Genomic DNA, 14,654 nt, shown 5'->3' with positions numbered 1-14,654 from the left:
AGCTGCATTGCAATGTGGAAAATTGGAACTTCTTAATTAATATAAAGTTAGAGTTTGTCATCTACATTTTCTTCTTTGATAGCTTCTTCAATTGTTCACAAAGAAACTGCATCTTGGGTATATGCCTATAAATGTAATACATTATGTATATTCATTTGCTCTGTTGGTGCAAATTTGCCTGTTCCTGATTATGATGACATCAGAATGATGCATCATGAAGCCATGATCTAAGTTCTGCCCTTTCCTATTAAAATCATGACATATCCATGAATATCAGCTAGCAGTCAGAAAACAGGATATAAATTCCTTAAACTCTCTTCACAATTGTAGCAGAGAAACTGGCATTTTTGACCAAGCCAAATCCATAAAATGCTAGGGAATTTTTGGAGGCTTGACAATGCACTAAATCAACTATCAACAGACACATAGAAATAAACTCCATACACATGCCATTTAAAACATAGCATCAAAAATCAAGTAAGAAAACAAACATCACTCATAGCAGCCAACATCCAAATAAACAATCAGGGAGGAAACTATATCCAAGCAACTATCAAGGAAAAAACTACACTCCAATCAAGACTGGTAAGGCAAGCTAATAAACACTAACAATCAGCAAATATTCTTCTCCTATGAACGGATGATGTTATCTAGCCTGGTAATGAAATGTCTGCAGGAAAAAAAAGGTAATCAAGCTGAGAGGGCAACAAGAACTTAATTAATCTAAATAATAGATTGATGTCTCATAGATATAAAGCTACTTGGAACAGGTTAGAAAGACTTTGTGCAGAATGCCATTATGTGAGAATAATGCTTATGGGAAATAAATAATGTTTTGTGGAATGCTGGAGAGAAGCATGTTATGGAACAGCAGAAAAAAAAGAAAAAGACATCTAATTTAAATATTAAAGTATAATTGTTGCCCATACAGTTGCTATGCCACTTGTATAATACGTGTCAAAACTACATCAATGCCTTATAATAGGAAAAAGTTAGCAAACTAAAGTGGGATTAATTTGTGAAGGCTGCTGAAAAGTTTTATCAAGTATGAATGACCTAAATTTTGGCAAAAGGAATGCTCTTTTTCACCAGACAAAATATTTTTCTCTTCACATTATTTACAAATATATGAAAATGAGAAAGTTTACTGTATATTTTTTGATTTAGAGAAAGCATATGACAAAGTGAATTGGCTTGAATTATAGAAGTTTTGCTATAATGATTCAGTTGAAAATTGGTTGCTAGATGCAGTAAGAGCAGTATGACAGAAATCAAACATGTGTGAGACAAAATAGAATATCCAGCCAATCAGTTAACATTAAATAGGTGTGAAATAAGAACACATATTTTACCATAGTAGTTTCATGTATTAATGAATAAAAAATGCTTTTGATGATATCACAAGTAGCTGGAGACAAACATATATGTACTTTTATACAGCAATGATTCTACGTTATTACTAGACAATACAAAATATTTTTCTCAAAGATTGTATGCAATGATACAGTATTTATCTGAAAATCAATTAATCTAAAACCAAGGATGATAAGGAAAGTCGGGTGAACAGTGGCAGGTTATAAATATATGGCAAAAAGGGAGAGCAAGTAGAATTATTAGGACCTAGATTGTTGGGGGCAATATGGTGACTCTGTAAACTGCTGAGAAAGGGATGTAAAAGCACTATGAAGGAGTATGTAAGTCTAAATGCTATTGCTATTGCTATTATGATACCTTGGTAGAATGATTACTGAAGTTAAGAGAATGGATAGAGGAAGCTAGTAAAAAGATATGAGTGGATGTTGTAAGGCATTTGTTAAAATAATAATAAAAAAAAAACGGCAGTGCACAAGAGCATATTACTGCCAGTTTTGCTGCATGGAAATAAGAGTTTATGTTCAGAGAAATATAAACACTGAGTTGAATACAGGAAAAATGGGATGCTTAAGACGGAGGTGTATGATTAAAAAAGAAGAAGAAATGGGATCCAGAATGAATAGATATTAATAAATGAAAGCTGATTATAAAAATCAGTGAAGAGTATAGAAGCATATACATAGTTTGTGGCAAATAAAAAAAATGAATGAGGACCACATATGAAAAAGATTAAATGTTCAAAATTAAGAAAAGACTATTGCACTGTTTAGATAAGGTTGAGATTTTGAGAAATAGTAGGGTGAAAAGTTTTAAAAACAAATAAGACAAGAAGCAATGATTTTAGTGAGAATACTTTAAGAATGATTTGCAAGAACAGAAACAGAGGTGTAAATAAAGGTGATGTAATTATTTTAGTTCTGTTTTTTTCCTAGAAAAGGTTAATGTAATTGGCTTCCTATTTCTTTCTTTTTTTTTTGTTTACATTTATACCCCGCCCTTCTCCGAAGACTCAGGGCAGCTTACAGTGTATAAGGCAATAGTCTCATTCTATTTTGTATATTTTTTTTTTTACAAAGTCAACTTATTGCCCCCCCAACAATCTGGGTCCTCATTTTACCTACCTTATAAAGGATGGAAGGCTGAGTCAACCTTGGGCCGGGCTCGAACCTGCAGTAATTGCAGGCTACTGTGTTCTTAATAATAGGCTTTACCAGCTTACACCTCTTCTACATACTAGGTGTACAGAAAAAGTCATTTCATTTTTATGTGGCTTTTAAATGAAAAACTTCTGATGACTTTTTCACAATTGTTATTATGTAAGCATAAGATCTATTATCAATATATAAAACAATACTCCACCCTGTGGCATTATAGAAAAGCAAAATAAAGCAGTCTTTTAGAAGATTTGAATACACATGGTTTGACATTCTTATAGATACTGGATAATAAGTAAAAATAGTTTGAGGACGGGGTTCCCCTATACAAAAATATTTTGAGAAAGTTTCAAAATGAAATAAATCCTAAAAGCATTTTAAAAATTTCTGCTAGAAAAATTTAAGTAAATACAATAAGCTTGCCTACTTCTTGGGAGAGGAACCATTCTTCATCAGAATGTCCCATAGGGAGATTTTTTGTCATTTCCAGTTCAAGGAATCAAATAAAGAATCTGAAATGAGGCATATAACAGAAATAATGAAATGGGAAACATTCAAATATCACAATGAAGCCCGGAAATAGGAAGCTAGGATCCATCATGCTCTCTGCTGCTCATGATTTTTTAAAATATTGCTACAAAATACTATTTATGGAAGTGATATGAAGTCATACAGATACTTCTAGATTTTTTAAAAAACATTTCGTAGCTACCTCCCAATATTTGGAAGTATGCCCATCTGTCTCCTCATTCTAGGACAATAGCAAACTGGAACAGCATGGAACCTCTGAAAAGGAGTTATTTTATGATAGGTGATTCCTCTAAAAGAAAGTAATTCTCAAAGAATTCCAGAACATGGTCCCAAAATTCAGAAAGTTTCCTCTTTTTTTTGTTCTTATCCTATATAAAACATTATTTACATTCCGTATTTCCCTCTTGAGAATTAGTGCTGTCCCACTTGAAAACCATCATGGATCTGCTGTTAGACCCCTTGCAATTTTCATACCGACCAAATAGATCAACAGATGATGCTGTTAATATGGCTCTGCACTACATCCTACAACATCTTGAGTCTCCAAAGACTCAAGCAAGGGTCCTCTTTGTAGACTTCAGTTCATCATTCAATACCATCATTCCAGACACTCTTCTGACTAAGCTAAACCAGCTGCAGGTACCTGAACAGACTTGTAAGTGGATCACAAGCTTCCTAACAAACAGGACGCAGCAGGTAAAGCTAAGCGGGATCACTTCAGATACCTGTACAATTAGCACAGGGGCCCTCCAAGGCTGTGTGCTCTCCACTTCTCTTCTCTCTGTATACCAATGACTGCATCTCTAACGATCCATCTATTAAACTATTGAAGTTTGCAGATGACATAACAGTGATCAGTCTCATTCGAGACAATGATTAATCCGCATACAGACGGGAGGTTGAACGACTAGCCTTGTGGTGCGACCAAAACAATCCGGAACTGAACACACTCAAGACCATAGAAATACTTCCACCTCTCACAATACTAGACAACACAGTATCAACAGTAGAAACCTTCAAATTTCTAGGTTCTACCATATTGCAAGATCTAAAATGGACAACTAACATCAAAAACATCATCAAAAAAGGACAACAAAGAATGTTCTTTCTGCGCCAACTCAGGAAGCTCAAACTGCCCAAGGAGCTGCTGATTCAGTTCTACAGAGGAATTATTGAGTCTGTCATTTGCACCTCTATAACTGTCTGATTTGGTTCTGCAACCCAACAAGACAGAAACAGACTTCAGAGGATCATTAGAACTGCAGAAAAAATAATTGCTACCAACCTGCCTTCCACTGGACTTGTATACTGCACGAATCAAGAAGAGGGCCATGAAAATATTTACAGATCCCTCACATCTTGTACATGAACTGTTTCAACTTCTACCCTCAAAACGACGCTATAGAACACTGCACACCAAAACAACTAGACCCAAGAACAGTTTTTCTCCGAACGCCATCACTCTGCTAAACAAATAATTCCCTCAATACTGTCAAACTATTTACTAAATCTGCACTATTAATCTTCTCATCGTTCCCATCACCCATCTCCTTCCACTTGACTGTATGACTGTAACTTTGTTGCTGGTAATCTTTATGATAGTGTTGTATCATTAAGTGTTAAATTTGTACCCTATGACCATCATTAAGTATTGTAACTGTTGTACCTTGATGAAGGTATCTTTTCTTTTATGTACACTGAGAGCATATGCACCAAGACAAATTCCTTGTGTGTCCAATCACACTTGGCCAATAAAATTCTATTCTATTCTATTCTTGAGAATTATATCGTAAACATTTTTGGTAATTTTAAAAACATAATTATAGCTGTAAAAAAAATTAAGGCTAGAAGTTTCTACACGTTTACTGAGATTAAGTATAATTCTCTATCACTAATTGGGAATTAATTCTTGATGAAGATGAACAATATACTGTATGTTTTTTCTGTAATAAGTAGAAATTTTAATTATGGCCAGTTAGTTATGGCCAGTAAAGCAAGAACATTAAGTTCTGATTATTAAAATATATGAATTTGTTTAGCTGGAGCATTTAATTGTTTATGAAATAGTTTTATTGTATCGGTATGTAGCCTGTTGGGTGGGCATGGTAGCTTCATTTGCACATGTGCAGGGTATAGATTGCGTATACAAAACATCTCCCCACCTCCATCACCACTGCCAATCCATGGAGTCAGAAAGATTGGGGACCTGTGTTATAAATTAATGTAATCAAAACTGATGAGCCATGATTAAAGAAGCCTAATTGTTTTAAAAATAATGTTCTTCATCTAGGCTCTAACAGGATATCATATTGATCCTTATTGTAAAAGCTTTCTCTCATCAAAGTAATCCCACTTAATTTAGTCTTGTCAATATGCAAGTGATAGGTTATTACTGAATAAATGACTAAGTCACAGGTGTCAAACTTGATCTCGTCACTGATGTATCATGACATATTTTTTTTTGCCTTTACAGAGCCAGGATGGGCACATGACACATCCGGTTCCAGTTTGACACCCTGATCTAAGTGTTTAAATCAATGGAACATATAGCAGTTCAATTTGGAGCATGATCCTTGCCAAATTTCTCAACTTCCTTTCTCCTTTTATTCATGTTTGGATTAGGATTTAAATACTAATACTACTAATTTTGGCAAATCTTTATTATTTCCTATTTGTTGTTTGTAGCATTCTAGTTTTGCTTAATTATTTCTGAAGTTTATTTTCATCCTGTGATATTCAGACAGTTTAGAGATATAATAGTCCATTGTATGTGTCTCTTCTGAATTTGTGTTCCAATTTATTTGCAAGGATGGGTGGGGTAGGAAGATATTGTGAAAATAGGGAAAAGATGTCCACCATTGCTGATCTCGAAGAAAAACAAGGCCTTGGAGGACTTCCCACTTGGGATTCAATGGAATGTGCAGTCAGCAGTGCTGCAGACCATTAAACACAGAAGTGAACAAAGAAAGTGAACCCCCCCCCCCGATTATATAGTAAGGGAGGTAAAAGCTGGATTTCTATACTTTTCCACTGAGATTGCCAGGTATTTTTCCCCTTTAATCACAAATCCACCTTACACTGTGAAAAGCATCTTTTTTCATTTAAAAGCCATTTATTTCACATTAACACCAACCCTCAGTTGAGTTGCCACGTTTCAGTCATCAATTTTACATGGAACTGAGAAATCATAATTTCTTTTTTTCCACAATGGACTATAATCTCACAGTTATGGTTGAAGTTGATATATAGTTCATTCAAGTGTTTTCACAGAGGTTTACATCCAACTGATTGGATTCTGCTCATTCTGAAGTTTTAAACCCATGGTAACAATAAAAATATAAACTCTGGGTCATTTTAGATGGCAGCCAACAGCATTCCTTTGGCAGGAAAATGTCTACATTGCATATTTAATATTTTAATGCACAAATCAAGCCTCTAACTTCGGCTTGTGAGCACCCTGTGTTGACAATGTGAAGTAACAGACTAAAATAGTTGTTCATCTGATCCAGCTGAGCTTTTTTCTTGTATAAAAAAGAACACTTAATATTTATCCTATAGAAAGTATCTATATTTAGACTTTTTAAAGATTTTTTAATCCCGCCTATATTATACTTTTATAAATAACTCAAAACAGTGAAAATACCTAATACTCTTTTCTCCTATTTTTCCTACAACAATCCTATATAGTGACTTGAGCTAAGAGTGAGTGACTGGCCCAGTCACTTAACTGGCATGACTGGTAAGTCTCTCTTCCTTTTTTAAAGTTTTCTGACCAATTATGAATGTTACATTACATTATATTCTTAACATGCAAGGTTTAACCTGACCTACTTATCCATAGACCTACTTCCTGCCATAGATTGGAAGGAGGGGATTTTCCCTGTCTTTAAACAGTGAAGATCTTACTTGGTATTTATATATATATATTGACCACTAGGAGACAGTATATATCTATGTTCAAAACAATAATTTGTGACTCTGTTACCACCCATTTATTTGTTTCCTGGGCTCTCCATGACATTCTCAGAAGTCTTCTCCAATACCAATTTCAAAATCAATGTTATTTCTATCCTGTTTCTTCAAAACCCAACTTTCATTTCCTAGGGTGAAAAACCATTGCTTGCCCAATTATGATATGGTGCATAATCATCAGTCAATGGCGTATGAATTCAACTGCACAGTTGAACCGCACAGCTGAATCTATCACTTTGTATACTTAATGAATCTCAAAGAGGACAAAACTGGTTTATACCAGTCTCCTAGAAGTGGCCTGAAAGAAGTGGATTCTTTTTAAAAAACATTTTTCTATTAAAATGATTCAAAAACACAAATACCCACAGTACAAGTGTTCCTATATATGATTCATACTACGGGTCATAGTATTTTAAGTTTTTGGTACAAGAACTCCTAAGTGGCTATCTAGTTTTTTTAAACATTTAATGAAGGTATATCTACTTTCTTCCAAGATGTTACATTCTACTATTTTAAACACTTTGTAGGAAAGATTATCCAACATTTAAGATAAATATATATATATTTTTAAACCCATTGATTAGAGTCCTGTCTGAAAAAATTCTACAAAATGTATAGATTTATCTGTGTGATAATTTATAAAACCATTAAAAATTGTATTGTTACCATCAATTAACTTTCCTCAGAAGCAGAATCTCAATTCCTCCGATCTTTCATTACAGAAATAGATGGAAATTTATATTATTAAGAATAATTTTCAAAGGTATTCATAATAATAGAATACTTTTAAAAGACTATTACTATTTCTTTTCAAACTTGTGGCTGTATTAAAAATTTGAGACGTGAGGATTTTCACAAAATAGCAATTGAAATGGCAGGACTACTAAAGAACATAACTACAAAACATTTTCTTGTAGTAATGGAAACTTTTAAACAAGGTCTACGGATAAAGCCTTCCACTCTTTTTATTTTTAAATAAAGCTAATGGATCTATTTGAGCCCCAAACCACCCTTGTATATAAAGATGATACTTGGATCTGGAACTTTTGTTTTCAATATGGCAAATTGCTTGCTTATCATAAGGTGGTGACAGAACCTAGTGGCATCCAGGTAGGTATGCTGAAGTTCAAGGCACCAAATTAGAAAACCCAGGTCCCACTCCTAATATATATACATCCATAATTAAGGGATCAATTTCTCCTTCACTGTGTTGGCATAAAAGAAGTCTTGAAAGTTATTGTGATTTTAACACGGAGTACAAATAAGTTCTCATATAGTAATTTTTCAGGAAGGTTCTTTAATATCACTCTGAAAACAAATATTCAAAACTAAATATATAGCTCAGAGAAAGAACTTAATTTAGGATTTGGACTTTTTTTCTCTAAAACTTTAAATACACTGCTAGTTAAAAGCTAGACAATAACATAAATGTCTTTTCTCATATTATTTTAGGCATTATTGAAGTCCAGCATCTACAATGGAATTCTTCAGACATTAATTAGAGATGCTAAAATGAAATAAAAATGTCAAAATATTACTGACAGAAGAGTTCCAAACACAGGTAAGGCACATTGGTATTATTCAGACATTTTCACTCTTTTCTCTTCTTTTTAGCTTTAGATTTTAACAAACCAGAGTGTCCATTTTCCTCCTCAAAAAGTTTTCTTTTCTTTTTCTTAGATTTACCATGATCACTATGGTAACCACTGGAGTCACTGGCATGCATTCCCACCTCTGCTCCATCTTGCCCATTCTCTGTCTCAGGCTTATCATATATACCATGATCATCTTCATCATCACCATTATTCATTTCTCTGTCTTCTATCCCAACACTTGATATATCAACTTCCATCTCCTCTGAGCCAATATGTACATCACAATGTTTTTCGTATTTTTTCTTGCATTTTTCCTTCAGCATCTCTTCTCCAAGACTAAAAATAAAAAAATAACTGAGAAAACAACTTTTACAATACTAGTAAATACCTAAAGTTATACAAAAGCAAAACACAGTACAGTTTATCCAGTGGTTCATACCTGACTGTTTCAGTTGTAATAGTACCTTCACATCTAGATTATCCTTTATCTTTTAAATGGATTATCCTGACATATCCTTTAAATGGAAGACAGAAGTTCTAGCATAAACAGACATTTTGGGACACAAACCATTATTATTATTGGTAGTAATTTTTCCATGTTTATTTTTCAAATTTTTATAGATCTCACATACTTTTTCATTAAATCTTTCAGAAATAAATGAGATTTTAAGATTTTTGTGATATGGTATATATGCTATATAATAAAATAACCTTTGTTATCAAGCCTTACATTCTATAATCAAGCCACTTTAGAAAATATGTATTACCTGTTTTTACACAATTTTCCTCGAATGCAGAATACTCCAGCAGCGTCTGAATCAAAATGCAGCACCTTAAATACCAGTCTAATGCCTATTTGAAAACCAAAGTTTTTCCATTCTTCTATTGATATGTGATCTGGTTTGGGGATAGAAGCATTGAAACATTCATGAACCAGACAGCCAATATGGCTAGGTGCCACTTTATTAATTATACCCTGGAGAAGGAAAGGAAAAAAAGAAATGTTAGCACCACATCATATGTTTTGGGAAAAACTATACTGTTGTTTCTGTCAATATTTAACATAGGTACATACCAAGTACAGTGGTACTTCGGTACTTGATGTTAATTGATTAAGAGGCATGATGGAAACTAAAAAAATATTGTTTGTGCCAAACAAAGCAGGTGACAACCCCTTTGTTTTGGCCATCTCCCTCTTCCTTTTGTAGCAATCTTATTAGCATGGACAACTTCCGGTTAGCTTTTTGCAACTATCCCCATCTTCTTTTGCAGCATGCAGAAACTACAAGTACTGGGACAACATTTTCACATCAAAATGGTTGAGTATCACATTGCATGAGTTTTGAAGCAGTCAAATAACAAGGTGCCATTATATATGGAACTAGATTGAATATGTATTCTTACATATTTTGAATTATAAATATACATAAACAATTTTTAATTGTTTTATTTTCATATAAAACAATTTACAATGCTTGTTTTAGCCCACTACTCCTATAATTAAAGAACCATACTTGAAAAAGAGCAAAGATTGTAAATATTATCACCTAATAAATCACAAAATGTAAAATTTAAACATGCTTAAGTATAATCAATTCTAATAAACATTTCTTAAAGATTGCATGTTATAGAAACATCTAAGATGATATATACTATTTATATGTACAATCTAAAGAGCTAGAGTGGCATAGTGGTAAAGGTACTGTCCAAGAAACCAGAAGTTCTTGATCTTCCTTAGACATGAATGAAAACTGAAATATTTTGGGTCAGTTGCTTTCTCTCAGCCCAACCCACTTCACATGGTTGTTGTTGTAGGGAAAATTAGAATTAGAATGTGTGTGGTGTGTGCATGCGTGCAGGGGTCGAATAGTAACAACAGTAATGGAATACTGATAACTGGTCAAATTATGTTTTATATTTTTAATTGTAGAATAGAATAGAATAGAATAGAATAGAATAGAATAGAATAGAATAGAATAGAATAGAATAGAATAGAATAGAATAGAATAGAATAGAATAGAATTTTTTATTGGCCAAGTGTGATTGGACACACAAGGAATTTGTCTTGGTGCATATGCTCTCAGTGTACAGAAAAGAAAAGATACCTTCATCAAGGCACAACATTTACAACACAAATGATGGTCAATATATCAATATAAATCATAAGGATTGCCAGCAACAAAGTTACAGTCATACAGTCATAAGTGGAAAGAGATTGATGATGGGAACGATGAGAAGATTAATAGTAGTGCAGATTTAGTAAACAGTTTGACAGTGTTGAGGGAATTATTTGTTTAGCAGAGTGATGGCCTTCGGGGAAAAACTGTTCTTGTGTCTAGTTGTTCTGGTGTGCAGTGCTCTATAGCGTCGTTTTGAGGGTAGGAGTTGAAACAGTTTATGTCCAGGATGTGAGGGAACTGTAAATATTTTCATAGCCCTCTTCTTGATTCGTGCAGTATACAGGTCCTCAATGGAAGGCAGGTTGGTAGCAATTATTTTTTCTGCAGTTCTAATTATCCTCTGAAGTCTGTGTCTTTCTTGTTGGGTTGCAGAACCGAACCAGACAGTTATAGAGATGCAAATGACAGACTCAATAATTCCTCTGTAGAACTGAATCAGCAGCTCCTTGGGCAGTTTGAGCTTCCTGAGTTGGCGCAGAAAGAACATTCTTTGTTGTCCTTTTTTGATGATGTTTTTGATGTTAGCTGTCCATTTTAGATCTTGCGATATGATAGAACCTAGAAATTTAAAGGTTTCTACTGTGGATACTGTATTGTCTAGTATTGTGAGAGGTGGAAGTATGGAAGGGTTCCTCCTAAAGTCTACCACCATTTCTACGGTTTTGAGTGTGTTCAGTTCCAGATTGTTCTGGTTGCACCACAAGGCTAGTCGTTCAACCTCTCGTCTATATGCAGTTTCGTCATTGTCTTGAATGAGACCAATCACGGCTGTGTCTTCTGCGAACTTCAGTAGTTTAACAGAGGGATCTTTTAAGATGCAGTCATTGGTATACAGAGAGAAGAGAAGTGGGGAGAGCACACAGCCTTGGGGGCCCCCTGTGCTAACTGTATAGGTATTTGATGTGATCTTGCTTAGCTGCACCTGCTGCTTCCTGTTTGTTATCATGTATGCTTTACTATTTTCTTGACATATTGTAAACTACTATTTACTGTTGATGTCATCATTATGAAAGGATAAATCCAATAAATAATTACATAAGCAAATGAACTTACTATGTAAGTTGAGATGAGAAGAACTGTACAAACAAAAGTACTAAGTTATTTATATACATACCACGAGTTTTTTCCCTGGCTTGGGCTGAAAGACAACAAAAGTAGCTTCTATATCCAGATGGATGGCCCCAATGTCATCAATTATGTCACCCAGTTCTTTAGTTATTTTAATATCATCATAAGCCACAGGAACTCCTTGAAAACTACAGGATAAAATAAATAAAATAAATCACTTAGCAATATAATCAGCATAAAGTCTAGAATAAACACAGTAATTATGATCCTTACCATGACAAAACAGTTACAAGCAATTCAAATAAATAAGTTACACAAATGAAGATTTTATGATTCTGAGAAAAATGGCAAAATTAGGAGGCCCACTAGTAGTGTGCAATATAACAGATGACTACACCACCATTAGTTGGTGAATTACTTAAAAATGTACTGATTGAAAATAAATTTGTTCTGCAAGTTCCTCACATAATTAAGATGTTATACAGATCCCTTAATTAAAATGTGTTAATTACAAATCATTACACATCGGAAAGCATCAAGAAGGGTGCAGCTGAGGTAACTGCTTAAATAAAAGCCACAGGGTTAATTTAGGAAAGAGAGTATATTCCTTGCTTGTGTGAACATTCATTCATTCATTCATTCATTCATTCATTCATTTATATTGATTGATTGATTGATTGATTGATTAGTACAATTTTTAAAACCAGTTTAAAAGGAAAATTTAGAGTTGGTTGAAGAACTTAAAACCAATAAAACCCCTTATTAAAACCCCACTAGGCCAGTCCTGCACAGTGAAACAAAAATGTTTTCAGCTCGCGTCGAAAGGTCCGAAGATCACGGAGTTGATGGATACCTGGTGGTAACTTGTTCCAGAGGGCTGGTGCCCCCACAGAGAAGGCCCTCCCCCTGGGTGCTGCCAGCTGACATTGACTGACCGACAGCACCCTGAGGAGAACCTCTCTATGGGAGCGCACTGGTCAATGGGAGGTCGCCGGTAGCAGCAGGTGGTCCCGTAAGTAACCCGGTCCTATGCCATGGAGCACTTTGAAGGTGGTAACTAACACCTTGAATTGCACTTGAAAGACCACCGGAAGCCAGTGCAGCCTGCGCAGGAGAGGTGTTATATGAGAGCAACGAGTCGCTCCCTCTATTACCCGTGCGGCCACATTCTGAACTAATTTGGAGTCTTCGGGTGCTCTTTAAGGGAAGCCCCATGTAGAGAGCATTGCAATAGTCCAGACGAGAAGTGACGAGGGCGTGAGTGACTGTGCACAAGGAATTCCGGTGCAAGAAGGGACGCAACTGGCGTATTAGGCGGACCTGGTAAAAAGCTCCTCTGGCGACGGCCGTCAAATGCTCTTCCAATGACAGTCGTGCATCCAAAAGGATGCCCAGATTGCGGACCTTCTCTGTGGGGGCTAATGACTCGTCCCCCACAGACATGTGTTCATTATCTCAGTTAGCTACAAAATAAGCTTGGATGGAATTTTTTGTTCCCTCTTTGTACAGTGAATTCAATTACAAAAAAAAATGATTCCCTCCCCCCACCATTTATCTCATGTTAGCTCCCAGACCTTAATCTTTGAAGCTCCTTAAGGCCATAAACCAAGATAGCTAATGATGCTCCTGCCAATAAAGGTTTAATTGGTATTTTTGGAAGGTCTACTTAGCAATGGAATGTTCTTTCGAACCAAAGTTACTTTTTACAATTTTTTTAAAAACAAAGTTACCACTTAACTAGTTACAAATGAGATACTAAAATTTTCACTCCTTCAAAAATGCTTAATTCAATTAATCCACTAAATTTGGTTTTACATTTCTTAAAATTACATTTGCAGCATGGCTTCTGTATGTTTCACAGCAATGCACTGTTTGGGAGCAAACATAAAGTACAAGGACAAAAATAGATAATATAGAAATAAAGAATGGTGTTTATGCAAGTCAATCTTTAATTTTGAAAAGGGGGGGTAGTTTTCTGAATTATCTTCTGTATTCTTTATAAGATACTACCCTGAAAAAAAAAAAAAACACACAGCACGATGGGTAGCTCTATTTGAAGGCGGCTTATTAAAAGACTGGTTTTACAGAAAGATATGAAACAGCAAGTCTGGGGACTTGTTTCAAAAGGCGCCCTACAAAGTTTCTAATATAATAATACCCGTGGCACGGGGAAGGGAGAAGAGGGGGTGTAATTTGTTAACTGCCTTTTGTGAGGAAAATTTCAGGTTTCCTGAAACTAGGATGTATTCAGTTTTAGAACCGGGGAACAAGAAGACTAAGAAGGAAAATATGGAACAACTTCTAGAAATTTCATCGAACAACTCGCTTTCGCACCAGTTTATCCTTTAGAGCCTTTGGAGTATTTAAAAGGAGTATTTTTACACGCAATGATGGCACGTACCTATCTGAGTAACGGCGCAGTTCAGCATCTAACTGCGCGCAAATCCCTGTCCGTTTGCGATTCAGGAAGCGCGGCGGGAGCGCGATATGCCTCCGGTGCGGCACCACCACAAGGCAAGAGTAGCGGTTCTCCGCCAGTGCTCGCGCCGCCTGAAAAGAAGGCAGCTCGACGCAGATGGGAAGGGGCACCGGAGCATTAGGCGCCGCGGTTGAGGTCACAACAGCCGCCTCAACCTCCGTTGCTCCCAAAGTCGAGCCGGCCTCCATCTCCGCCATGAAAAAAAATGGATCACCCTTATGTCCCAAGGCGCACTCTTTCCTTGCTGTCACTTGGTGATGACGTCATTACCATAAAGTACTTTTTTTGTTGTTTCTTTTTT

At 35.4% G+C, this 14,654-nt stretch overlaps 1 protein-coding gene across 1 annotated transcript; it reads right to left on the bottom strand.

The window, feature by feature from the left end:
• Window positions 1-263: 263 nt before the first annotated feature.
• Window positions 264-14,614, bottom strand: POLR1F (RNA polymerase I subunit F). Its single transcript, XM_058181089.1, has 4 exons — window positions 14,276-14,614; window positions 11,921-12,062; window positions 9,394-9,602; window positions 264-8,962 (listed from the first exon to the last, which is right to left on the bottom strand). The coding sequence occupies exons 1-4, from the start codon at window positions 14,548-14,550 to the stop codon at window positions 8,623-8,625; spliced, it is 966 nt and encodes a 321-aa protein (XP_058037072.1). The 5' UTR covers window positions 14,551-14,614; the 3' UTR covers window positions 264-8,622.
• Window positions 14,615-14,654: the final 40 nt, after the last annotated feature.

The sequence above is a fragment of the Ahaetulla prasina genome, chromosome 4 (genome assembly GCF_028640845.1).
Source record: "Ahaetulla prasina isolate Xishuangbanna chromosome 4, ASM2864084v1, whole genome shotgun sequence".
NCBI lineage: Eukaryota > Metazoa > Chordata > Lepidosauria > Squamata > Colubridae > Ahaetulla > Ahaetulla prasina.
Note: the sequence above shows the minus strand (reverse complement) of the source record. Positions and strands in the feature narration are given on the sequence as shown.

Coding starts and splice junctions, on each gene's coding strand:
- POLR1F (XM_058181089.1), bottom strand. CDS start 14,550: ATGGCGGAGATGGAGGCCGGCTCGACTTTGGGAGCAACGGAGGTTGAG. Junction 12,063..14,275: donor CTGCGCCGTTACTCAGATAG/GTACGTGCCATC, acceptor TTTATCCTGTAG/TTTTCAAGGAGTTCCTGTGG. Junction 8,963..9,393: donor GGAAAATTGTGTAAAAACAG/GTAATACATATT, acceptor TTTTATTTTTAG/TCTTGGAGAAGAGATGCTGA.